Consider the following 26,615-nt stretch of genomic DNA (forward strand, 5'->3'; position numbering starts at 1 on the left):
GCCAGTGGTGACTTAGTTCTATAATCCCAGCACTTAGGCAGGAGAACTTGGGGTGGGGGGGGTGTCATCCTAAATTATGTAGTTAAGGCTAGCCTGGCTACATCAGAACACGTCTTAGAAAAAACTAAAGTTAAAAAGGCCAGTGTCAAGCCGGGCGTGGTGGCGCACGCCTTTAATCCCAGCACTCGGGAGGCAGAGCCAGGCGGATCTCTGTAAGTTTGAGGCCAGCCTGGTCTACAGAGTGAGTTCCAGGAAAGGCGCAAAGCTATGCAAAGAAACACTGTCTCGAAAAACCAAAAAAAAAAGGCCAGTGTCTGGCTGGGTAGTGGTGGCGCAGGCCTGTAATTCCAGCACTATGGAGGCAGAGGCAGGTGGATCTCTGTGAGTTCGAGGCTAGCCTGGTCTACAGAGTGAGTTCCAGGATAGCCAGGGCCACACAGAAAAACTCTGTCTCAAAAAACAACAAAAGACCAATGTCACTAACAGTAGCAGAGGTCGAAAGTGGGCTTTTGACTGCAGCGATTTGTGAGAAAAAATGACCTCTAAGATGTGTCTGGTAGAATCCTTTATTTCTGAGCATCATATGTCTGGGACTTCTGATTTCACAGCAGACCCGGTGTCATCTGGCTGGGGGTAACTGTAGAATCCTAGGGCTGGAAGGGACCTTGAGAGGTCAGCCGAGTCAGTCCCCATAGTCAAGCAGCCAGTGGTTTCAGCTTTTGGTAGCCATGGCAACTGGGATTCAGATGGTCCAGTGTCCTCCCAGCTGCCTAGGGCATCTGTCAACCAAGCTGTCTGTGTGTGCGCTCACCTCTCCCAGGCAGTGTGGTTAGGTGCTCAGCCCAGAAGCCTCTTCCAGGCAGCGGGCTGTCCTCAGTGTTTCCTCTACCAGCTTAGGTTACATCCACCCCAACCTGATGTGCAGAGGGTGGGGGACACCCAGTAAGCAGAATCCGAAGGAAAAACAGCCTCCAGTTCCAGAAACCGGAGGAGGATGAGCACTGTGTTCAGAATAGACGTCTGGAGGTTGTCACAGACGTGACTCAAGGCTCTTGGAGCACGCTGAATTGCATTCCTCTGGTGTGCTGGGCTAGGCGGGTGAGAGCTCTCAGGAAGTCCAGTGGCTGAGGACTGTCACAGCAGTGGGCAGGCTGGAAGGACCTGTCTGGAGGCACAGCAGCCCTGGAAACAGCCCAGGCAAGCCCTGGAGGAAGTGGAGCTTTGCTCCCTAGCAGTGAAAAACGATTTGTCCCGGTGGCTGGCAGCTGCTTAGTGTCTGACAAAGCATTGGAGCTCACCGTACCCAGTTCCTCATTTGTAGAATGAGGAATTTGGAAACGCTCAAAATGTTCTCAGCTCCCCTTTAGGTGGTAGTATAATTGTGCTACTCAACATTTATTTGAAGCATTCTATAAACTAGGGTCTCTTGATTTTAGATGTGTGTGTGTGTGTGTGTGTGTGTGTGTGTGTGTGTGTGTGTGTTGCCTATATACATGCCTACACACTACACACATTTCTGGTATCCACAGAGGTCAGAAGATGACATCAGGTCCCCTGGACTGGAGTTATGGATGGAAGTTAACCGCTATGTGAGTGCTGAGAAGCAAGCCGGGGTCCTCTGGAAGAGCAGCCAGTGTGATTAACCCTTAACGGCTAAACCACCTCTCCAGCCCCTTGCTACTGTTTTCCGGAGGAGGAAATTGTGGCACAGTGGCCACATGCCCAGCATTATGTGGCTCAGAAACAGCAGTGCCGTCCTCTCACATTGTGGTGGGCTAGGCTTCAGCATTTTTACTCTTCAAAGCAATGCTTCCAGAACTTTCCTGTTCTGGCATTCACAGGAAATGGAGCAGTGGAAGACCCTGGGTAAAAGCATGAGCCAGGTCTGGATGACTGGCCCAGGGCTCCACTCACCCCAGGTTTCTCAGCTTCTGGAGCTGCAATCTGACTAATTTCTCACCTCATTTGCAGGGTACTGGCTGGGAAAATCTTTAGTGAGGCAGGGTCCTCAAATCAGTGACAAAATGGTGTAACCTTGATCACAAAGAGGTAATTGTCTAAACCAAGTGTTCCCAGCCTTTGAACTTGGAGCCTCAGAAATTGGTGTCAAGATCTGTGGGATGGATCTTATGATATGGCTGAGACACTCCTAAGATCAGCCTTGTAAGTTAAGTCTTCTCTACAACTGGGCAGTGGTGGTACATGCCTTTCATCCCAGCACTTGGGAGGCTAAGGCAGGTGGATATCTGGGAGTTCAAGGTTCAAGGCCAGCCTGGTCTACAAAGTGAGTTCCAGAACAGCCAGAGTTACACAGAGAAACTGTCGTGAAAAAACAAAAAAAAAAAAAAAGAAGAAGAAAGTCTTTTCTCTACAGGGCTCACAAGCCCAAGAAGCAGGGCTTTGCAGAGACTTAGATTTGGTCTTTGGAGGTATTTATTTACCTGATGGATTTTGAAACAAGGTAGGCATTTGGAAATGCTTGTGGTTTTTTTGTCGTTTTGTGTGTATTTGTTCTGGGTTTTTTTTGGGGGGGAGGGGTACTTCAAGATAGGGTTTCTCTGTGTAACTGAACTTGCTGTGTATGTCCTGGAACTTGTTTGGTAGACCAGGCTGGCCTCAAACTCAGAGATCTGCCTGTCTTTGCCTCCTGAGTGCTGGGATTAAAGGCCTGTGCCGCCGCTGCCACCGCTACCGCCGCCGCCGCCGCCACCACCACCACCACCACCCTGTGTGTTTTGTTTTTAAATTTTTTTTTTTTTTAAGATTTATTTATTATGTATACAATGTTCTGCCTACATGTATGCCTGCCGGCCAGAAGAGGACACCAGATCTCATTATTGATGGTTGTGAGCCACCATGTGGTTGCTGGGAATTGAACTCAGGACCTCTGGAAGAGCAGTCAGTGCTCTTAACCTCTGAGCCATCTCTCCAGCCCCGTGTTTTGTTTTTTAAGGTAGGGCCTCTCTGTCCTGAACTCACTCTGTAGCCCAGGCTGGCCTCAAACTCAAATCTCTGCCTGCCTCTGCCTCCCGAGAGCTGGAATTCACGGAGTGCACCAGCACACCCAGCCAGGATTGCTTTAAGTATAGTTCTGTGAGGCTGTTCCAAGTTGCTTCAAGTTTTTCTAAAACAGCAACAAGTTGTAATATAGTATATGTTATAGTAGTGTCCCCAAACTCAGGGGCCTGGGGCAGAAGTGCTGTAAATTCAAGCTCATCTGAACTGTGAGTAAGATTCCATCTTTAAAAAAAGGGGGGGGGGATTTTTTTTGTTGTTGTGGAGTATGTATAGACATGTGTCTATATGCAGGTACGGGTGTGTGTGCTTATGTGCACATGTATGGAAGCCACACACAGTGTTTTCCTAGATTGTTCTCCATGTTATTTTTTTGAGACAGGGTCCTGTCATTGAAGCTGGAGTTCTTTGATCCAGCTGGACACCAGGGATCTGCCTGCCTCCGCTTCCCCAGCACAGGGAATGTAGCCATAAGCTGCCACACCTAGGGAAGCTTATGCTTGGGTGGCAGGCACTTTACCGACAGTTCTCAGATCCCCAGGCGTTAGTTTTTTGCTGTGCTGGAGGCACAACATGGGGCTAGGCCAGGCTGCCCCCCAGGCCCCGGACCAGTCTGAAAGGACTAGCTGTAACACGTTCTAATGTGATATTTTGTTCGTGCTCTAATAGGATTTGCACTACATTCTAACTACTACAACTATAACTAGTCCTGACGCTGAAGGAAATGCTCCACGGTTTGGTGTATCGGAGATCCAGGGGCTTCGCAGTCAGCTTCCAACCCTCCCTGTCCTGCCTGACACCCGGCTCTCTAACAGATGTGGGGTGTAGCCGCCACAGGGTGTCCACAGTGAACGATAATGGTGTGCTCTGCACAAAGCTAGGCACACAGGTTCTTCTCATGTGGACAGTGTGAGAGACTCAGGGAGAGGGCCAGTGTGGTGGTTTGAATAAAAATAGCCCCATAGGCTCATAGACTTGGATGCTTGGCCACCAGGGAGAGGCACTACTTGAGAAGGCTTAGGAGGTGTGGCCTTGGAGGAGGTGTGTCACTGGGAGTGGGCTTTAAGGCCTCAAGGGCCCAAGTCAGGCCCAGATGCAGCAGGACATAAGAATATATTATAGAGATTCAGCTGTATATTAAAGCTATACCTAGAAAAGTCAAGGAGTGTTTCTAGAGGAAGCCATTTATCAAGGAATATTTGGTGTTGTTCAGCTTTTAATATGTATCAGCTGCCTTCTGCTATGAAATTCTTGTGTGCCCATATACTACGAGGCCATTGGCAAACAGTTAAGCTCCTCAGACCTACTGCTGATCCACTAGGTAACACCCCTGCAGAGCCTAGGAGACAGGTGGACTGTAGATGCACAGCTTTGTTTCTTGTGCAGATGAAGCTCAGACCATCCCCTTCCTTCAGGCCTAGTAGCATTGCAGAGCTATTGATTCAGGACAATAGGGCCTTTTGTATAACCAGGTACAGTAAAGACTGGAGCAGCATTCCTGGAGGCAGAGCTGCCTGTGGCCGGGGAGAAGAGAAGGAGCAGAGTTTCTCAGAGCCGGGGTAAGGAGCAAGGAAGGAAAGATGGAGGATGAAGGAACAGAGGACGGAGATGAGGTCGAAAGCACAGGAGCTTAGTTAGGACTATGGCAGGCAGGCCCAGTAGGCACAGAGAGGAGCTGAGTGTGAGGACGGAGCTGAAGCTGTGTAGACAGAATTTTGTCTTAGAGAAATAAAGTAACGGAGGAAAAGAGCATGGTGTATATGGATGGATTCTTTTCCCTCAGATAACCCCGCGCCAGATGTAGTGTCTTCCCCAGGACCCTGGGAGGGATTTTCTCAGGGCAGGCCCTTGGGAAAATCCCGTTACCCAGCGTCTCTCTTCTGCTCTGGATGTAGAACTCTCAGCTACTTCTCCAGCACCACGTCTGCCTGCATGTCACCACGCTCCCTTGCCATGACAATGGACTAAGCCTCTGAAACTGTAAGCAAGTCCCAAGTAAATGTTTTTTTTGAGTTCTGTGGTCATGGTGTCTTCATAGCAACAGAACACTAAGACACGGGTCATGGTGCCAGGTGGGACACAAGGTGAGCATAGTGTTTTCTTAATGCGCCTTCAGTTTCTTGACCCCATAGTTTGAAAAGCTGTTAAGATTTATTTGGGAGACATGATTGTAATGGCGATGACTGCCTTTGCCAGTACATGGCAGGAAGGGATTGGCCGCCAGTCACTCCCCATATAGCACAGCACTCCTTATTTAGGAAGAGTAGAGCTGAGGTGCCCATGGGAAGGAGGTCTCTAAGGTTCTGCTGGCAGAATTGGAGGGAGGGGGACCTGTATTTCTTGATTTTCTAGTCACCAAGTCCCGGTGGCATTCAACAAAAAATAATCTGGAAAGTGATTTGAACAGAAGAAGTGCCAGGGTTTGTGTATGGCTCTGGAATGACCAGGTTCCGCCTTGCAGAAGAGGGAGAACTGTGTGCTTCCCTGGGTGGTTCTGAGTCCCGTTAGGGGGGCTCCCCTGCCTTCAGGGGGGAAGGGAATCTACCATGTTCAAGCCTAGGAAGAAAGTGCTGGTTCAAGGGGTGTGTCAGGAGGATTTCTGAGACCTAACTGAGTGTGCCAGACTGAGTCCCCATACCCTGCCTAGTGTGGCTTCTCTCGAGATGGTTAACAGAACAACCAATGTGTGGAAGTCTCCCAACAGTGCCTTACTCCCCTGAGAGAGCTACACTCGATCCTTCCTACCACTTAAGATTCCCACCCCAAAGGGAGGTGGGCGGCCGGGGCACGGTGACATGTGCCACATCCTTTCTCAAACAGCTTGGCCTCAGGACCCATTTACACTCCAAAATTATCAAAGACTCCATATCAAACAACCCATTCCAAAGAATGTATCTTACCTGTAGACGCTTGCATTCTAGAAACCACAACAAAAATATTCGTTAGGAAATAGTTAGCCAGGCGGTGGTAGAATATGGGTTCCAGGACAGCCAGAGCTCCACAGAGAAACCCTCTCTTGAAAACACATAAATAATAATAACTAGAAGGAACCAGCACAGCCCGGTGACGTAGCTCAGTTGGTCGAGTGCTTGCCTAGTGTGCAGGAAGCCCCTGGATCCAGCTGCAGTACCACAGAGAGCTGGCGTGGGTTTCGTGTTCACTTCCACTTTCTTGCATGAACACAGCCTCTGGCCCTCGAACTTACCCGGATATCACGGCTCCGTCCAGGCCTCTCCTGTGCTGACCCGGAGAGCACTGCTGACGTTGAGGAGCCACCCTCCTTCCCTCCTAATCATCACTCAGCAGCTCTTCGCCCTGGGATGTACAGTCATCCTCTGCCCTCTGCTTACCACCTGCTCTCTGCTCACTGCCAAACTTGAACAGAGGCCTGCCACCCCGAGCGAGCGAGCTTCCGTGGCCCCCAGCCCCTTCTCCGATATAATTCTCTCTTCTGACCCACAGCCCATTCTCCCAAACGGTGTGCAAGGAGGTTTTTGAATTTTGCTTGCTGCTAAATTTCTGGCTGCTAGACCGGTGCCAGGCATAAAGTAGGCCCCCAATAATTGTGTTTTTAACTTAAAAATTTAAAAAAAATATTATTTCTTTTAGAAAATATGCACGAGTGTATGTCTTTGTGCCTGGTGCCTGTAGAGGGCGACTGTTCTCCTGGACTGGAGTTAGAGACATTGTTAGCTGCTATGTGGGTACTGGGGACCAAACCTGGTCCTCTGCAAGAGCAACTGGCTCTAAACTACTGGGCGTCTCTCCAGACCCCATTGATTGTTGAATTATTGACTTGCTTCCCCGACCATGAAGATGTGGGTGGTGGTTTGCTTCCGGGTGCATCTAGCAAGCACACCCATATTTATTGAATTAATGAATGAATCAATCGCAGTCGACTGAATTTGTTGCATGAATCCAGTTGCCAGGTGAGGTGATGTTTTAAAAGCAGCTTTGTCTGGCTGTCACTGTTTGCCATGTTGATTGGTTGGTATCCGCCCCTCCTGTTCGTCACATGTTTCCAGCCCGGCAGCTCTCTATCTGGCTGCTGCCACCGTCAGTCTGCAGTGTAGACAGCCCGTGGTGCTGCTCTGCTGGGAGACTCATGTCGTCTCTTGCAGCTCCTGAGGTAGACGCAGCTGCAGGGCTCCTCTAGCCACAGCTCAGGACTCCTGAGATGAGGTTTCCAGCCGCAGGCAGTCCTGATCAGGTTGGAGGTTTACACACAACACAGTACACGTGCTTAGAGACGAGAGCTCTCACTGATGTAGCTGAGTGAATGTGAGGCGGCGTTTTCAGAGAATGTGCTAGGAGACTCACTTTGGGGTTCCAAGGGTATATCCTCAGGGAATTCCCTCCCCAAGCCAAAACTGATGATTCTCACAGGTTCAGACAGCTGCTAACTACAGCTGACATTCACAGCCCACCTCTGTCCTGGTGCCACCATGAATCTTTATGCTGGGATCTTTCCCGTCACTCTTTCTAACAGTGGCGGTTTGTCTCTTCTGATGTCTAGGAGGAGATCTGACGGCTGCTCTGTCTTCTGTCCTCTGTCATTCATTTTTAATTCCTCAGGAATGTATCTCAGCTCTGCTGAGTCTGCAAAGTTTTGGAGGGAAAAAGTTTAATATCCTTTACAACATGGGGTATATAAATGGGAAGGAACCATTCAATAGTTACAGAATAAACGGAGGAATTAACACCTGTTGGATTCTAGGTTGACACCTGGGGCAAAACTGGGAATCTCATCTCCTGTGGCCAATTCTGCTTTAACATCCCTGGTGTGTCCAGTAGCCACATCATCAGGCTGCTGCCTAGGAAATTCTTAAAGTCTAGAATAGGAAACAGCTCTAGGATGAACAAGTCCCTGCAGCATGACCGATTAGCATCGGTGGCCACACAGCCTTGCATCTACAATAGTCTGCGAGGAAACAGGCTCCGAGACAGGGCTACGTAGCTTGTCCAAAAGCATTGCGGAGGTGGGGCGGAGTGGGGTGGGTGGGGGTGGACTTCGAAACAGTAACCCTCCTGACCTGGGAGCAGATATGCAGATGTGATCCACTGCCTCACAGGCTGGGGAGACAATGGGTGCTTATCTTAAGTCTAACCTAAGACCTTTTTTTTTTGGTTTCTTCGTGACAGGGTTTCTCTGTATAGCCCTGGCTGTCCTGGATCTCGCTCTGTAGACCAGGCTGGCCTCGAACTCACAGAGATCCACCTGCCTCTGCCTCCTAAGTGCTGGGATTAAAGGCTTGAGCCACCACTGCCCTGCCTAATGTCTTTCTTTCCATCTGTTTTATTTAAACTTTTTTTTGAGGTTTTTATTTTTTTGTGTATGAATGTTAGTCTGAATGTGTCTATATACCATGTGTCTGCAGTGCCTGCCAAGGCTGGAAGATGACAGATCTTGAGACTGGAGTTACAGACGGCTGTGAGCCACCACGTGGGTGCTGAGGATTTAGTCAGGGTCCTCTGGAAGAACAGCCGGTGCCCCTAACTGCTGAAGCGTCTCTCCGGCCCTTCCGTCTGTTTCTTAAAACTGCTGGTCAAAGGGATGACATTAACTTGCCCAGACCCAGAAGTTTCATCAAGAACACATACCACAGCACCTCTCCTCAGCCTGTTCCTTCTGATTCCAGACTTGTGCTCATCTGACATGACCACGCTTGCTTCTGGAAAAACAGTTCAAGGCTTGCACCAGCCACTGACTCCATGTGCTGTTCAAGGGCTTGCCTGCAACACCTTGAATAGCAAAGAATTATGAACTGCGTGAATCTACTAGCAGCAGTGGTTAAGGAATAGTACAACCATCAGATGGAGCACCAGGACGGACGGACGGACGGACGGGAGGCAGTTAAATGACTGATAGATGTGTACTGTGCATGCGCAAGGCGTACACATATGCGTACTTAAACACACGTAGAAATTAGTGGGGAAGCAGGTCTCCATTCAACTATTAAGTTTTTCTTCTTTTCTTTCTTTCTTTCTTTCTTTCTTTTTTTTTTTTTTTTGCCTGTCCTGGATCTCGCTCTGTAGACCAGGCTGGCCTCGAACTCACAGAGATCCACCTGCCTCTGCCTCCCGAGTGCTGGGATTACAGGCGTGAGCCACCACCGCCCGGCAACTATTAAGTATTTCTTGCTGTCCAAGAAACCTTAATGTGTTACTATGAGGAGCGGTTCAGAAGGAAAAACTAATCTGGACTTGGAATTCAGTAAGCATCTGTCCTTTTTTTTTTTTTTTTTTAAAAAAAAAAAAAAAAAACACTGGCACTGCTTTTTATGGGGAAAGATTAGGAGATTGAAAGAACAGCAGCTTCCCAACAGGAGCCTGACTGGAAAGGTGGTATGACGCACGACGATGGGGGCCGGGAGTGGAGCTCAGCTCGCACAGGGCTTGCGTAGCATTGTGCGGAAGCCCTGGGTTCGAGTCTCCGCACCACATAAAACTGGACTCGGGAGGTACAGGTAGGAGGATCAGAAGTTCAGGGATATCCTCGGCTACTCGGTGAGTCTGGGGCCACCCTGGGCTACTTGAGAACCTGCTGGGGAAAGCCAGAAAGACACAGGGACGGAGCAATCGGCGCCAGCCTGCGGTGAGGATGGCGGTGGCAGCGCACCGGGAAGGGCAGGTGGGCATCCACCCAAACTGGAAAAACCTGAGGCTGCCGCTGAACTGCGTACGGCTGAGTTCCGGCGCCCCGGGGCTCCTTCGGCCACCACGGGGAAACCGAGGCCGAAGGAGCGGTCGCGCGCACGCGCGCGCGCGCGCAGGCGACCAGGGTGCGTCCCGTACGGATCCGAATCCGGAACCGCTACCCGTTCGGCCAAGGAGCGTCGGGCTCCCGGGGTTACGGGGGCTCGGAGGCGACGTCCGCCCAGCGCTGACCTCAGGGACGCGGCTCCGCCGCCGGCCGCCGCCGCCGCCTCCCTTCCGCCGGGCCAGCGGAACCGCTCACTCCGCGGGGCCGCGGCCGCCCGGAGACTCCGCCGGGGCGCAGGCGCACTGCGCGTGCGTGAAGAGGGCGCGGCCGGCCGGGGCTGCGGCTGCGCAGAGGCGGGGCCTAGCCGCCGCGCCTGCGCAGTGGTGGGGCGGGGCGGGAAGGAGGGAGGCGGTGGCACCGGTCGGCGGCTGCTGAGGAGGAGGAGGGTGGGGGGAGCGAGCGGAGGGAGGTGTTTCTGTCAGTTCCGGCTGTTTGTTCGGGAAGTGGATCCGCCGCTGCCGGAGCAGCCGGGAGGGAGCTGCGGATCGCGAGGCCAGGACCGACCCCGCCCGCCCGTCCGCCCGCCCGCCCGCGCGCGCCGCCCCCGCCCGCCATGGCCCGGGACTACGACCACCTCTTCAAGCTGCTCATCATCGGCGACAGCGGTGAGGGCCGCAGGGGCCGGAGGCGCCCAGGGCTCGGCCGGGCGCGGCCCGCGGGGGCCCTGGGGCGGGCGGACGGGCGGGCGGACGGACGGGGAGGCGCGGCCCGCGCGGGGCGGGAGGCGGCGGAGCGCGGCGGCCGCAGGCCCCGGGGGTGCAGGCAGGGGCTCGGCCGGGCTGTTCCTCTGCGGGTCGGGGTGCCGAGCGCGCGGGATGCACGCCCCGGCGCTTGCTCCTGCCTCACGTGTGACCTTGGTCAAGTCGCGCGATCGCTGGAGTTGGGGGAGACCCGGGTTCGAGTCCCGGGGAAGACAGGCTTTTTCACTCCGTGACCTTGGGCAAGTTGGCTTCACCTCTCTGAGCCTCAGTTCCTGCATCCGAGAAGTGGGGACTTGCTCAACTGGGCGTTGAGAGTATTCGGCTGAGCTAAAAGTAAGGAAAGTGCTCAGCGCCTGGCCCGATCGATGTAAAGTAAACCCCTAAGTAACTGTTAGTGTGGTCAGAATGAGTCTCCCTGTGAGGACTGAGCCCTCTGTGAAATGGGGGTATCTCCAGGACCTGTCCCTCCGGGTTGCTGTGCGTTTGGATGAGGCGCGGCAGGTAAAGCCATAAGCACATTCCTGCAGAATCGTTGCAAAGTCTTTGGTTGGTTCGGTTCCCTCATCTGTAGAATGGAGTAGTAGTAGATCTGCCCGACGGGGCTGATGTTAGTTAGTTAGCACTCAGTGATGAGAAAGAACGGTCGGTGTCTGGCACACAGTGGGTGGACAGCGTTTGCAGTTGTTACTGCGATACCAGAGGGGGACCCGGGGATGCTTCAGCCAGTATTTTAAGTGCTTCGTCCACATAACACACTGCTTTCAATACCGCTCCATCGCTGATTCATAGAGCAACTTCTGGTACCCAGTGCTTTAAAATGCATGTGTTCAGTGAATGAACACCGAGCAGCCTTGGGAAAGTCAGACTGGTTTCTGGCCAAGGATGAAGCGTTTTAGAGATGTCTGGAGTATGGCAGGTGACCAGGTCTATGGAGTGACGTAGAATTCGGGGAGGCAGGTCCTAGGCAGTGTAGCTGAGGTGCTAGGACTCCAGGATGTTTCGGAAGGAGGCTGGGGAGCAGCCAGGTCTATAGAACAGACTTCAGTTGAGTGTGGGATGCGGAGTCATGTGACTGGAGACGGCCAAGTTGGTGGTAGAGCCTGTGGATCATTAAGGAAATGGAGCAGCAAGTCCCTTGAGACTCCGGATGTAGGCTTGGGTGGCAGTGTCATAGTTGGGTCATTCAAGTGAGTGGTTTTTGGTCTCACCCGTGAAGCTGGGTTGGGACGTGGTTGGTGGTTTGGATCCGGTGGAAGGTGGCTGAAGTTTCAGTGGTTGCTGGTGGAGGGAAGATCTCGGGAAAAGTTAGGGCCCAACCAGTGAGGAGGAAGAGTAACCGTGGGCGGGGGTGGAGTTAGAAAGGTGGCGGCGGGCTGGTGGGTTGTAGTTTGAATGAAACAGAACCGAGCAAGCAGTGTAAACTTGAACTTGGACGTAGCCTGTGGCATTCCTCTGGATGCTGAGGATTTGCCTTTTCCTCTGGCCTTGGTTCTGAGTGGTTGACGGTATGGTGATCTCTTTCCTCTTGTAGTTAAAGTCAGCCTGCTGTGGTCAGAGGTCTTTATCCTTCCTCAAGATGTTTTGGGCCAGACTCAGCAAGAAGATGTAGCTTGTTGGCTTTTCTGTGAAACCCGGGAGATGGGTTTGGCTTGCTTTCTTACAGTGTATTTTACATGGTGTATTGATTTTTTTTTTTTAATCTTTCTCTCAGAAGTCAGGTGTGGGAGAAGACTCCTTGGTCAGGGTCTGTGTGGTCTGGCTCCCAGTTCAGTGTGAGTGTGTAGACCTGGGTTGTGGAGAGGAGGGAGACGCTTTGCTGTTTGATGCCTCCTGACACTGAGCTGAAACGCCGAAGCTGAACACTTAGGAAATTGGGAGATGGTAGCCAGGGGAGTTCAAAATAAGCTCTGCAGCTGAGCGGGGAGCCTGACATCATCACCTGCCTGCCCTGCCCTGGGCCCCTTGAGTGTGTGCTTCTTAAGGTCTATCAAATGATTCACAGACACTTTCTCATCTGATTCTCACCCATGGCCTCTGTGGTTTGTCAAATAAGGAAACTAAGGCTTAGAGGAGCTGCCTGCCTGACTGCCCCAAATCACACAGCTTCAGAGCAAAGCTGGGAGCCAGTGCTGGTCCCCGCTAACACTGCGAGGTGGTGCTGGGCCGCCAAGCAGTGGGCCCTCAGTGCTAGCTGCTTTATAGCCCGAGTCCTTTTTCCACCGGACCACACCGTGCACACTTCTGGGATGCCTTCCCCGGCTTGGGTATCTCTTCTTTGTAGCCGAGGTTCTCTACTTTCTTCTTAGCCGTTGTGGCATTGACTTTGGTTTATAACCGTGCCCACCGATGCCAGTCACTCTCGTCCTTAGAACCTGGGGGGCTGGTGTGCCATGGGAGACCTAGTTAAAACCCTTAGCAGATGAGTAGACTGGGGCTGGGAGGCGGGCCTGGCTTGGCTGAGGTTACACGAGAAGGTGGTCGCTGAGGCAGGATTGAAGTTGATAGCGCTTCACTTGAGTTTACAGCAGGCCGGTGCTGAAGCAGAGAAAATTCGTGGGTCTGTGGCCCATGAGGGAAACAGCGGGACAGAGCCGGGGTGAAGGCCCAAAGTAGCGGACAGAGGGGGTGACGGCCAAGGGTGGAATCGCTTGCCTGCCAAGAGGCCACAGGTGTGCTGAGGTGTGCCCGTGCCCCTTGCAGGGTAGCAGACCGTGGCGCTAGGTGGCCGGCGGGAAGCACTGCTGTGGGGAGAGTGCGTCTCGCACTTCTTGGCTGGGTGCATGTGCAGGGTAGACAGCAGCTGGCCTCTCTGGGAGGTGGGTGGCGTGGTCTCTGTTCCTCTCAGGAATAGCGGTGCTGGAGGTCGGTGCAGGTCTATGGCAGCAGACTCTGCCGTGACTAGTCATCCTGCAGCCAGGGACTTCAGGTCCTGCCGTCACTGCGGATGGCACCTTCCCCTCGTCTATACGGTCTGAGACTCGGATACATTTAATAATAATAACAACAACAGTAATATTAATAGTATTGCACATCTTTAATCCCAGCACTTGAGTACACAGGCAGGTGGCTCTCTGTGAGTCTGAGGCCAGCCTGGTCTACACTGGGAAGTTCCGGGACAGCCAGACTCTGTCTGAGGGAAAAAAGAAAAAGGATTCTGCTGTCTCCTGCCCTAAGGTTTGAAAGCTGCTTCATGGCACCCGGTAATGCTGCTGTAATGGCATGACGTTCCCCGGCTTTCATGGAGACTGATATTTGTTCGGCCATCAGTTTGTGGAGGGTGTTTAGGTGGTAGGTATTAAGTGCTGGGTTCAGCTCACAGCACCGAGTGATACATAGGGTGAAGGCGGCAAGGTCTAGGTCCTTAGTGCTTAGGGAACTCACTGCTTAATGGCCAGACATGGCCATTTAGCTGAGTAAGCTGGACCTAGAAGGCTTCAGGAGGAAGCAGAGGAGGCCACAGGGCCAATGGGGTGTTAGTATCGGGCAGAACACCACGAGGACCAGCCCAGAGCTTGGGCTCTCCTTGGGTTTAGCAGGAAGCCTCGTGGCAGAGCAATGGGGAAGTGGTGCTGAGCCCTGGGCGCCGGAGGGCTGAGCAACAGGTGCCCTGGATGCTCAGCTGTGTGCTCAGGAGCCTGGCACCCTCAGACCCTCTTTGGGAAGGTAGGACCCGGGTGGACTCAGAGAAGCAAGTTCTGGGTGGCCCTGCTGACTTGCTCACTGGAGATGGCCTGGAGAGGATGTCTGGGGTTAGGTTAGAGAAACCAGTGTTTCTACAGCAGCTCAGTCTGCAGCAGTGGTTTGCAATCTTGGTTATTTGAGGGCGGGGAGTGGGGCAATGCTGTCTTGAGAACTGGAGTCAGACTCTGGGTTTCTCATGATAGGCACATACACTTCAAATTTGCTTTCAGTCGCAGGGCATTTATGTTCCTGAAAAAGATGCAAGAGAATGATGGGCTGACATCCACTGGCTTCTGACTGCTTCTGTTTTAAGTCATGCTTCATCACTGGGTGACATTGTGTTTGTTCTTGTGTGGCAGTTCCACAGAAGTGAGGATACTCGGTCACTGGGTCTGGGGTATTTAAATGTTTCTTGGTATTGTCAAATTGCTTTTCAAAGATACTGAAGTCATTTGCATTTCTACTAAACGGGCTGAAAGTGCCTCCATCAAGGGCTAAGAATATAGCTCAGGTGGTAGAGTGTTAACCTCACATGCACAGAGTCCTGGGTTCGATCCCCAGCACACCTATAACCCCAGCATTTGGGAGGTGGAGATAGAAGAATCGAATTCAAGGCCATCCTCTGCTATACAGTGAGTTCAAGTGTGGCCTGGGCTACATAATACTCTGTCCCCACCCCACTTCCACCCCCCAAAAACAGAGGGGGAAGGGAAGGGTAGAAAGGGAAGGAGCAAGCCAACAAGCCCTTAGGATGCCAGCAGAGGTGCTTGGCAGGCCTGGATTTGGATCTTCGTCTGACCTTTGGAGGCATCTTAGGTCAGCTGCTCATTCTTCAAGTCCTGCTTTCCTCATCTGAGGAGACACAGTCAGAATTCTGGGAGCATCACAAGCTGCCATGCAGACTCGAGTGTGTGCTAATCTTTCATTCTGAGGTTCCTTGATCTAGCCACTTTTGGGTAATGGAGACATGAGGACAGGAGGCAGGTCACTGGCCAATCAGAGCTGTATGTGTGGCGGTCAAGAGGAAGGCAGGGTAAGGCACAGCCAGGAGCTGTGCAGTGGTCCAGACACTCTCGGGGGGAAGCCAAGTAGGTATCCAGCAGACTCCTTGTGTAGATGATTTTTCTTTGGGTCCCACGCCAGCTCACGAATAATGACATGGAGACTTATTAATTATGAAAGCTTGGCCTTACCTTAGGGTTTGTTCCTAACTACTTCTTACAGTCTACATTAACCTGTAGTTTTTTTTTGGCTTTTCGAGACAGGGTTTCTCTGTGTAGCTTTGCACCTTTCCTGGAACTCACTTGGTAGCCCAGGCTGGCCTCGAACTCACAGAGATCCGCCTGGCTCTGCCTCCCGAGTGCTGGGATTAAAGGCGTGCGCCACCACCGCCCGGCTTAACCTGTACTTTTAAATCTGTGTTCCATCGTGTAGCTCGGTACCTCATCTCTCCGAACTGCCCATCCTGCTTCCTCCGCACTGGCTGGCTGCTCTCCCTCATGCCTAGATTCTTCTTCCTACTTCCTCTCTCTGCCCAGAAGTCCCGCCTATACCTCCTGCCTAGCTATTGGCCGGTCAGCTCTTTCTATTAATCCAATCACAGCAATACATCTTCATACCGTGCATAGATATCTCACACCACCCCTGCCTCACTCATTCAGCCATACTGACTCAGCTAGGGGTCGATGACTGACAGCTGGTTCTGGTCATGTGGGCCTCAGTTTCTTCACATGCAGAATGCCTTGACAAAACTGAGGACTCTCCAGCTTTCCAGTTCCTTGCAAACTGAAGTGGCATGAGATTTGCCGAGGCCCTTGCCAAATCCGGAAGCAGGATTCAGTGGACCAGTCTCTTTTGGTTGACCTTCCTCTTGCTTGTCTCTGTTGTCTGGGGCAGCCCTCAGAACAGGGCCTGGGCGTGAGTGGCTGTCATGTCCCCCAGAGGATTTGAGAGCAGCTTGTCTTACATGAGGACGAAGGAAAAGGTCAGCGATTGACTGGAAGAGATGTTCTTGGTGTGTGCAGATAGGTTGGCCCTGAAGAGTTCTGGCCGCGCTGGGCTTCTTACGGAGGACCAAGGGTGGTCTCCTTACGGAGGACAAAGGGTGGTCTCCTTCTTACGGAGGACAAAGGGTGGTCTCCTTACGGAGGACAAAGGGTGGTCTCCTTACGGAGGACAAAGGGTGGTCTCCTTCTTACGGAGGACAAAGGGTGGTCCCCTTCTTACGGAGGACAAAGGGTGCTCTCCGGGGAGCCCCTCCCACCCGCTCACCTCCATGCCTTCTCTCTTGCAGGTGTGGGCAAGAGCAGCTTGCTGTTACGATTTGCAGACAACACCTTCTCAGGTGAGTCCTCCTGGGTGCTGTTGGGGTGCTTGGGTGTTGAAATCTCCTTCCCTGTTGCAGAACCCACTGCTTCTGTCTGATGCAGGAGACTTTATCATTCAGGTTGTTGGATGAGGGCAAGTGGGGTGGAGGCTTAGGTGAGAATTCTGCGCCTGCTGGTCCTCGCTTCCCTACCAAGGGTCTATTTGTGCCCCACATTTAGGAGTTTTTAGTCCTACTCGATAGTCCATGTCCAATAGGAAGAAGTCCATAACGTAAGAATGACAGTTGTCCCTGCACTGTCCCTCTGCTGCCCTGGAGCCTCTGTTCAGGGTGTGGGTGTGGGTGTCCTTTCCTGACCCCACCTGCTGTTCAGAAACATGCTCCAGCCTTGCTGTGCACAGACCCCCACCCTGTTCTGATTGGTTTTAGACAGTGTCTCCCTGTGGATCTCTGGTTTGGCCTGGAACTTGCTACATAGACAGGGTTGGCCTTGAACTCACAGAGACCCACTTACCGAGTAGTGAGGTTAAAGGCATACATGCTACACGCCCAGCCTTCCTTTCGTTCTGTAGTGGCTGGGAAGGTTGCTCACGTCTGGATGCACTGGCCTTCACTAACACCACTGGGGGCCTGTGGCTTCTGGTTACATCTGTTTTAATCAATGCTGCATTTCTGGGATACATTGTTTCTTCTTGTACACACAGAACTGAGGTTACTAGGTCACAGGGTCTAAGAGTGTTTAAACTTTGCTTGGTACTGCCACATTTCTTTTTTAAAAACCTTTTATTTATGCCAGGAGGTGGTGGTGCACACCTTTAATCCTAGCACTTGGGAGACAGACACGGACAGATCTCTGTGAGTTCGAGGCCAGCCAGGGCTGTTACACAGAGAAACAAAAACCCTTATCTGACTGAAGCTGAGGGCAGAGGGGACATGTCACGTGTCTTATTACTGTTGTACTGCTGTGAAGAGACACCGTGATCACTGCACTAAAGGAAGTATTTAATTGGGGGCTTAGCTTACAGTTTCAGAGGGTCAGTCCATCATCATCACGGCAGGGAGCCTGGTGGCCTGCATTGGGCTGGAACACTCAGTAACTGAAAGCTGTGTCTTGATCCATAAGCAGAGGGAGGGCGAGTGAGTGAGCCTAGACCTGGCGCGGGCTTTTGAAACTCCAGTGACACTTTCTTCCAACACGGCCACGCCTCCTAATCCTTGAAATCCTCTCAAACAGTTCCACTCCCTGGTGACTAAGCGTTCAAATACGTGAGCCTGTGGAGGCCGGTCTTAGTCAGACCACCACACCGTGTGTGTGTGTGTGTGTGTGTGTGTGTGTGTGTGTGTGTGTAGGTCAGAGGACACTGGGGAGTTGGTTTCCTCCTTCCGTCATGTGGGATTGAACTCAGGTCATCATGCTTGGCAGCAGGCACCTTTACCCATTTGAGACACCTCACCAAGTTCCCAAGTGGCTTTTCAAGGAAGCTGTGGTCCTCTGCACTCCTGTAGTTATTTTCTCTCTGACTGTATCTGAGTGTTTATCTGCATGTGTGTCTGTGGTTGTGAGCTTCATGCGGGGGCTGGGAATGAACCAAGCCTCTGTTGGGGTGTGGAGCAGCGTCTCTGGGCTGTGGCAACCAAAGTTGTCTCCAGATTACTCCGTGTGTTTTCAGGGGAACAAAGCCACCCTGGTGGAGAACCACTGCTCTTCAGAACCTGTTTCCAGCTTTCTTCTTCTTCTTCTTTTTTTTTTTTTTTAAAGATTTTATTTATTATGTATACAGAAGAGGGCACCAGATCTCATTACAGATGGTTATGAGCCACCATGTGGGTGCTGGGAATTGAACTCAGGACCTCTGGAAGAGCAGCCAGTGCTCTTAACCTCTGAGCCATCTCTCCAGCCCTCCAGCTTTCTTCTTGTGCTGTGTGTTGACTCTGTTTTGTTTTGCGTGCTCACATGTGAGGAACTGCTTGCCCTGGAGATACCAGACGCCGGCCTGGTTTCTGGGGGCTTGCCCCGGTTTCTGGGGGCTCGGCCTGGTGTGGGCTGTGTCTACCACGTTTGCTAAGCTTTCCCGCTGACTTCCTGCTTCTGTTTCTGCCTGACCTTGGACTTTGGCCTTTCCCATGCCCTTGCCACCCTTCGCGTGGTCATCCGTGTCTGTCTTTTGAAAGAGTCCCTGCTGTGTCCGGATGGAATGACAGCCATGCCTTTAGGCCGGCGTTTGTAAGCCTGCACCATACTGGCCCGTGAAAGTCGGCAGCCGCTCTCAAATGCATCTTGCACACGGACGTCCAAAGCGCCAATCAGTAGCAGCGTGTGCGCGGGTGAAACCTCATGGCCCCGCTGTCACACACGCTGTCACACACGCTGTCACACACGCTGTCACACACGCGGGACAGCACACACTCTCGGCAATAGCACAAGGCCTGGAGGCCCGGCCTGGCTCCTTACTCACCACCCACCCCGCCCTTAGCCTCACACACCCCACACTCACCATGGATATTTTGCTGCCATCTCCCCAAGAAGGTGCAGTGTTGGGTCCTCAGTCAGTTTTGAAGGCCACCCCCCCCAAGAAAAAATAGAGAAGAGAAACCCAGGATGAATAGGTCTGCTCTGTTCTCGGGTCGCAGCCGCCATGTCCCTGTTCTTCGCTTCCATTCTCATTTCCTTGGTAGCCTGTGTTCTGAGCTTGTCTCTTCCCTTGTGTCACGGGGTCCTGTCTTCCTTAGAGCCGGCGTGCTCTCTCTATTCGGGGCTCATACAGTGGTTTAGGGTGGGGTTCTGGGGACCAGAGGGCTCCCCCCTACCCTGAGTAATGGGCTGCGTTCCTACAGGCAGCTACATCACCACAATCGGAGTGGATTTCAAGATCCGGACTGTGGAGATCAATGGGGAGAAGGTGAAGCTGCAGATCTGGGACACCGCGGGGCAGGAGCGCTTCCGTACCATCACCTCCACGTGAGTCCCCTGGACCCTTGTCTTGATGTTTGCGTGACGTTGAGTGACGGTGTGGAACAGAGACAGCGCGGTGGAAATGTCTCTGCGTGTGAGGAAGCGAGGCCGGGGTGGTGGCTGGGCCTCCCCTTCCTGCAGACACAAGAGAAGGCCGCGGGGTGCTGTGGGGGCCACCAGGGCTCGGGACGTGCGGTGCCTGAGCCCCCGGCCCTGGCACCTGCCGTGATACAGACTGAGTGCCCTCCTCGTGGGCACTTGGTTTTCCTGGCTGGCAGCTCCTTTCCCTTCAGGTGGCGATAGCAGCAGTATTTGCCTCACTGGGTAGTAGTGCCAAGTCCTTCCCTGGCGCCCAGTGAGCCGCTGACAGGTATTGTGGGTGCCAGTCCTGTGCAGTCTCTGTCACCCGCCCTGACTCCTTAGAGACGGCTCTCCCTCTCCGGAGGCTGGGAGACCATAGGATGTGGGCCCCTCTTCCACCCCCCGCCCCACGTTGTCTGGGAAATCTGTTGTCTGGCGGGTCGCCTTCCTTTGCGGTGCTGGTGGGCCTCAGCTGCCCACTGGAAACCACTCCATGTCGAGTCCTGTAGATGTGCTTCTTAGGTGTCTGTGAAACAGTGTGGAGTTCTGATTCTGTCTGTGTGTCCTTGGGCAAGCTGTCTAGTGTCTGTGCCTCTGTCCAGAGATCTCTAGTTAGGATTTGCCTGAGCGCTAAGGCTTAAGTCCGGGGCTCCTGCTTTGGCCTCTTCATGGGTCACTTCTGGCTTTCTGTGTGCCGTGCTTACTGTTTCCCCATCTTACAGACAAAGGCGTGTGTGTGTGTGTGTGTGTGTGTGTGTGTGTGTGTGTGTACACATTGGAGACAGGGCCTCACTGTGTGCCTGTGACGTGTGTGTGTGTGTGTGTACATGGGAGACAGGGCCTCACTGTGTGCCTGTGACGTGTGTGTGTGTGTGTGTGTGTGTGTGTGTGTGTACATGGGAGACAGGGCCTCACTGTGTGCCCGTGGCTGCCCTCTAGCTCAGAGACATCTACCCGTTTCTGCTGGGGTTAAAGGCACGCCCCATCTCTCCCAGCTAAGGTGCTCTAAGAAGTGCGCTCTGTGTGGTAGTGCGCAGGGTGGATTGGTTTCTGTGACACATCCCAGGCCTGCCTGCGTAGCAGTTCTGGATTTTAGTGGAATGTCTCCAGTTCTGTCATGGAAGCACTGGTGACCATTCCGGGCCCTAGGTATCCTCTGAGGGTGTGCGTGTGGCAGAGGAGCACAGGGCTCCTCGGCTGAGGCTCAGCTTGGTGGGTGTGTTACCCTGTAGACACGAGTGCCATGGCCCAGGACTCTCTAGGCACAGGGCACTGTCCTGTCTGCCTACATGTCTGGGCAAACCAGGTTAGCCCTGCCAACCTTGGGGTCTCAGGCTTGGCCCATTCTGAGGCAGAAGGCACTCAGGGCCTGCCTGCCAAGGGGGCCCTGGAGAGACTGGTCCCCCTGTGATGGCTGTGAAGAAGGGAGGGTCCTGAGATAGTTGACTGTTTTGGGGGTGTGGCGGTCTGTAGGAGCGGGAACGGCTGTACCCCGTGTATCTGCTAAAAGGGCCCTGCTGCTATCCCCAGTCCTAACCGTTCCTGAGGAGGTTTTTGGCTCCCGGGTTGGCTGGGGGAGGGGAGGGAGGGGTGAGAAGGGGGGAGCCTTGCATTGGCCTAGGAAGCAGGCCGGGTGCTGGGGCCGCAGCGCCCACTGGACTGAGGGGCCCTCAGAGGAGTGAGGCAGTGGGTGTGAGACACTTGGGTCACACGACCGGAAGCCCTGGTGTCTTCCATCCCGGCCCAGCCGAGGCCCCTCCCTGGCCAAAGCTCTCCTGGAGTGCTGGAGTGGCAGGAGCTAGGGCAGTGATGAGCCACTTCTTGGGGTCTCCTGCAGGGCAAGGCTACAGAGGCCTTCTGCTGCAGGAATGGCTTCGTCCACGTGCTTCCCACGCCTGCCCAGAGGCACCCAGGCTGTGCTGTGTGCTGAGCCCGTGCTCAGGGCAGCGGTGTGCTGGGGACCAAGTCGGTAGACGGAGTAGGGTGTCCTGGGAGGGCTCCCCTGTGTCTGAGGGTGGGCAGATCTTGGGCAGCAGGGCCCTGGGGCTGCCCTGCCCTGCCCTCCCCCTCTTGGTTCTGCCCCCTCATCTGGGGCTCCAGATGGCTGTGGAGGGACACCGGTCCTGATAATAAGAGCCCCCAGCACGGTCTTCACACTGCTCCCAGCCTTGGGGTGGCATCTGTTACCTCCTCAGAAGTTTGTCCTAGCACCCCTATTTTATAATTGAAGAAACTGAGGTAAGGGGTAGGCATGGAAAGAAACCAGGTAACCTGTGCAGAGTCCACGGCTTACAGAGGTGGGACGAGGTTTGACCGTTGTCCTCAGATAGGTCTTGACTACAGAGAGGTGACTAGATGGCTGGGTGCCCTTACCCGTCTGCTGTGGAGCCATCTTGGAACCCAGGCTGGGGAAGTGCTGCCCAGTAGAGCTGCATGGGGGGAGCCCTGGGGTTTGGAGTCTCGTTGTTTGAAGACCGTAGCCATCAAGGATGGTCGCTCTAGAGACAAGGCTCAGGAAACAGCTTGGGCGGTTAGGTAGAGGGGCCAGGAGTGTTGCTTGGCCACTGGCCCTGTGCTTCAGGGATGGTGCTGCCGTCTGGCCTTCTGGGGACCGGATGTTCAGAGGGGAGTGGGGGCACCCTCCTTCCTTCTAGAGCTTTGGCAGGTTTGGGGTGTACAGCTTTAGCTGAGTCCTTCCTGCAACTGCTGGAGGCCCGTGTAGCCTCTACATTCTCTGTCCCTGGGGCAGTGAGCCAAGAGCAGGAAAAGAAGTGTCACCTGCCCACCAGGGGAAAGGGACACACTGTGCCATGGCTTCTTGTAAGGTGCAGCCTCCAGGAATGACATTTTACTACCAAGATTTGAAAGTGTGGATGTTTAAACCAGGATGGGGATAACATGATGTCAGACACAAAAACTGCCTGAATGACAAAAATAAAAGGAGAACCTCAAAGAAGTTTCCAGCTGGTGGTATACTCGGTCACCTACGGTGACTCTTCCTGCCTGGTCCATCTCAGACTGCTCCCAGCCTTCTCCACTGCTGCCAGGGTCAGGCCCGAGAAGCCAGTGCTGTCCAGCTGGTCAAGCTTGGCTGTGGCTGGTGGTCAAGGCTGGGTGCAGGGCTTAGTCCTGGCCCCTGGGCCCCTCACCTTCCCCAGCCACTGTCCTGACGTGGCAAGCGGGTCCCAGGGAAGCAGCTTCTCTGTCCTGGGCCGAAGCCCTGATGCCCATCTTGGCTCTACAGGTACTATCGGGGGACCCATGGGGTCATTGTGGTTTACGACGTCACTAGTGCCGAGTCCTTTGTTAACGTCAAGCGATGGCTTCATGAAATCAACCAGAACTGTGACGATGTGTGCCGAATATTAGGTGAGGCTGGACCCCGAGGGAGGGGGTGGTGGGAGAGCGGCCCATGCCCTGGCCAGGGGTTGACTGTGCTCTGTCTTCAAGTGGGTAATAAGAATGACGATCCTGAGCGGAAGGTGGTAGAGACAGAAGACGCCTACAAATTTGCTGGGCAGATGGGGATCCAGCTCTTTGAGACCAGTGCCAAGGAGAACGTCAACGTGGAAGAGGTAAGCTCTGCCCGATCCCCGTCAGAGGGGCAGGTGAGGACCCATGGCCTGCAGCAGACCTCCCTTCTCCACCTCAGCGCTCTCCCCACTCAGGTCTGTCAGGTGTGAGTGACCAGCAGTTACTCAGTGCCACTGCCGGCTGCCGCTGTCAGGCCGAGTCTGTCTTAGCTCAGCTGTCCTCTGAGGTGGGATCCCCTCACTGAACAGCCTTAAGAATCAACCAGGGAGAGCCGGCGGCAAGCCCAGATCTTTGCCACCCCAAAGCCTTGCAGGTTCTATCCCAGCTCTTCCCGTCAGCCCTCTCTGGAGCCCATCACTGAGTTCAGTTCCCAGTACCCAGGCCAGGCAGCTCACACCCGCCTGAAGCTCCAGCTCCGGGGGGACTGCACTCACACGCACAGACCCACATACAGGAAAAAGATTGAAAATACCCAAGAGATTGACTTCCCCAGACAGCTGTGGTCTTTCAGCATTCCCTTTAACCTTTGACCCCACTCCCTCCTAAAGCAGCCCTTCTCCACCTGGGGGTTGTAACTAGAGTTTTCCTGCCTTGCCTGCAGTCAGGACAAATCTCTGTCACCCGCCAGTCCCACAGCTGCTCAGACCCAACCAAGTAAACACAGAGACTTATATTGCTTATAAACTGTATGGCCGTGGCAGGCTTCTTGCTAACTGTTCTTATAGCTTAAATTAATCCATTTCTATAAATCTATATCTTGCCACGCGGCTCGGGGCTCACCGGCATCTTTACATGCTGCTTGTCATGGCGGCGGCTGGCAGTGACTCCTTCCACCTTCCTGTTCTTTCTTTTCTTCTCTCTGTTAGTCCCACCTATACTTCCTGCCTGGCCACTGGCCAATCAGTGTTTTATTTATTGACCAATCAGAGTAATTTGACATATAGACCATCTCACAGCAGGGGGTCATGACCCCTTTGGGGGTTGAACAACCCTTCACAGGGGCTGCATATTAGATATCCTGCATATCAGATATTTAATTATGATTCATAAAAGTAGCAAAATTAGTTATGAGGTAGCAATGAAGTAGTTATGGTTGGGGGTCAGCACCTCATGAGGGACCGTGTTAAAGGGTGGCAGCGTTAGGAAAGCTGAGAGCCGCTGCCCTCGAGTGTGTTTTGAGGGCATAGAGCACACACCAGCAACCCTAGCACCGGGGAAGCAGAGGGAGGAGAATTGTGAGTTCACGGCCAGGCTGGGCTAGATAGTCACAGTCAGACACCCCGACACACACACACACACACACACACACACAGTTGACAGAGGAACAGAAAATTGCCTGGGGAGGTGGCTGTGCTGGCCAGCAAGGGCGCCGCACTAGGTCTCAGGTCAGCCTTACCCTGTCATCTCTCCAGATGTTCAACTGCATCACAGAGCTGGTTCTACGAGCAAAGAAAGACAACTTGGCAAAACAGCAGCAGCAGCAACAGAACGATGTGGTGAAGCTCACGAAAAACAGTAAACGAAAGAAACGCTGCTGCTAATGGGCCAGTCCACTGCAGAGACTGCACTGCACCTCCCCAGCCCGAGGCCTCGGAGGCTCCTCGGGGGACAGTCTCAGTTTAGTGCCGTTATTTAAAGAATTCTCTCCACGTTTTTTGTACCGGGAGGCGCCATCGGCACTTCCTCCCCTTTCCCCTTGAGTGCCAAGAAGGTGTTGGACGAGCCTGCCCTTCCCACTGGTGCCCACCTCCCTGCTGAGGCGCCTGGACCTGTCGAGGACGCTGCCAGCCGAGCGGACTGATTAACCAGTTTGTACATAGTGTATATTGCATTAACCAGCTGCACACCCTCAGCCTGCTCTGGCTTTCGCCTCCTTCCTGCCAACCTGCTGCAACAGACCCTCCCAAGCCCTCCTGTCCCATCTCGACGGCAGCTTCCCGAGGAGCCAGCCTCATGTCCTAGCTGAGTCTTTGGCCAACCTGGGCCCGTGGAGTGCACTCTACATGGCTCCTGACCTACAGCTGCTCTGGGAGCTGGGGAACCTGGCCTCCACACAGGCCCTGCCCCCGGCTGGCCCTGGCCCTCAGTTCCACAGAGGAAGTCAGTCTTGCCCATTTGGCCAACAGGTTTCTCATTCTGCCTTCTAGATGCCTCTGCTGCAAACCCAGGGGAGCTGTGGCTTCTCTCACTTACCCAACATGTTTCAGTTCCAGCAGAAAGGTAGGGGTACCAGTGTTCAGAGATGGAGCTTGCAAGGGGGAACCTTATTCTAACAGATGGAGCCAAGTGAAGCCAAATCAAGCGAATTAAGTTCCTCAGTTATTTCCGTGAGATGACTTGTTGGGCTCACTAGCAAAAGTTGTGATGTCCCACTTTGGGTCCAGTGCTTTTAGAAAAGGTGTGTGGCTTCTGTTCACTGCGGGGTCAGGCTCTTTCCCTTTCATGGGAAGAGAGCAACTTTGCAAGGGCCTCCCGGGGGAGCCAGTTTGAAATGGGGTCCCAGGCACCTCCGGCACACACAGGGGGCGCTGGGTATGGGAGGACACCTCCGAGCGGGGACAGGCACCTTTGCGTGACTGACAGACCTGTTTAGTATGAAGGCGGGAGGAAGGTTTCTTGGCCACTGGGAAGAAGTGGCAGTGGGGTGGGGGCAGCCAGTATTGCCCCCCCCCAGTCCCCTGGAGTAAAAATCAGGGTAATCTACATTTGATTACTTCCCCCTTCCCCCAGGACACTTGGTTCCCTTTCCCCTAAAGGATCACGTAACTGGGAAGAACTGATTTGGACACCATGATGTGTTTTAGATTTCCTTTCCTAGGCGATTTCCAGGCAGTCCTGACCGGACAATCATCACAGATTACTGCAGATTTCCCTTGTTAACACTGTGGACGGGTTTTTAATCAATAAAACTGGGGCTTTCTTCTCACCTGTCTCTCCACTTGTCCAGACTGTCAAAAGCTGGGGTTCTGTGCGACAGGCCTGTGTTTCTGAGCTGCAGGCTGGGTTTGGGGGCTGTGGGCCTAGGAAGGTAGGTGCTGTGGAGGACACTTCAGGGCCAAGCAGTAGGCGGCTCCATACGATCCAGGTGAGCTGCGAGTTGAGGCAGATTCTGTTTTCAGGACTGTCTTGGCCGACAGGGGGCAGAAGGGGTCACACATGCTTCTGAGCACGTGGGAACCAGTGTGGAGGTGTTTGCCAATTCAAGCAATAAGAGGGTGATCTTGGAGCATCCAGCCCAAGTTAGGTGCCTCTGTGGCTTCTGGCACCTGCCTGTTAAGGCCCAGGTGATGGGTGACTTGGTGACAACAGCGTGCCTGTCCCGCATAGTGTCACATGCATGAGTGGGGTGGGGTGGGGTAAGGGTGGGGGTGGGGGACTCAGGGCTAAACTGGTGTCCTGGTGGACCTGATGTGAAACTCCTGTCAACCAACAAACTTTTAAATGGTTTGCTAGGATTATTTCTGTATTGAAAGTTTCTAATTATGCTTTTTAAAAAAATTACTAAAAATAAAGGTTCAAGCTGCCAAATTTCCTTCTAGGGTCCGTTTGCTCTCCTCCAGC

At 53.4% G+C, this 26,615-nt stretch overlaps 1 protein-coding gene and 1 long non-coding RNA gene across 3 annotated transcripts; one reads left to right on the top strand and one right to left on the bottom strand.

Annotated features, from left to right (window-relative positions):
- Positions 1-6,841: 6,841 nt before the first annotated feature.
- On the bottom strand, positions 6,842-9,040 carry LOC119086578. Its single transcript, XR_005089891.1, has 2 exons — positions 8,617-9,040; positions 6,842-7,614 (listed from the first exon to the last, which is right to left on the bottom strand). It is a non-coding gene; the product is annotated as an uncharacterized LOC119086578 (long non-coding RNA).
- Positions 9,041-10,171: 1,131 nt separating this feature from the next.
- Rab35 (RAB35, member RAS oncogene family) lies at positions 10,172-25,980 on the top strand. 2 transcript variants are annotated; one of them, XM_028856564.2, is made up of 6 exons: positions 10,172-10,383; positions 16,454-16,504; positions 19,322-19,445; positions 22,765-22,889; positions 22,971-23,095; positions 24,467-25,980. In XM_028856564.2, exons 1-6 carry the CDS (start codon positions 10,332-10,334, stop codon positions 24,593-24,595), a joined length of 606 nt encoding a protein of 201 aa, XP_028712397.1. In that variant the 5' UTR covers positions 10,172-10,331; the 3' UTR covers positions 24,596-25,980. The 2 variants fall into 2 exon arrangements, with proteins under 2 accessions (XP_028712397.1, XP_028712398.1); XM_028856565.2 differs by lacking the exon at positions 22,971-23,095 and having other exon boundaries at positions 24,467-24,573.
- Positions 25,981-26,615: the final 635 nt, after the last annotated feature.

The sequence above is a fragment of the Peromyscus leucopus genome, chromosome 23 (assembly GCF_004664715.2).
Source record: "Peromyscus leucopus breed LL Stock chromosome 23, UCI_PerLeu_2.1, whole genome shotgun sequence".
Lineage (NCBI taxonomy): Eukaryota > Metazoa > Chordata > Mammalia > Rodentia > Cricetidae > Peromyscus > Peromyscus leucopus.

Excerpts from the sequence above, each read along its gene's own strand:
- Rab35 (XM_028856564.2), top strand. The coding sequence starts at position 10,332 with ATGGCCCGGGACTACGACCACCTCTTCAAGCTGCTCATCATCGGCGAC. Across the intron at positions 10,384-16,453 it reads GCTCATCATCGGCGACAGCG|GTGTGGGCAAGAGCAGCTTG; the intron begins GTGAGGGCCGCA and ends TCTCTCTTGCAG. Across the intron at positions 16,505-19,321 it reads TGCAGACAACACCTTCTCAG|GCAGCTACATCACCACAATC; the intron begins GTGAGTCCTCCT and ends GCGTTCCTACAG.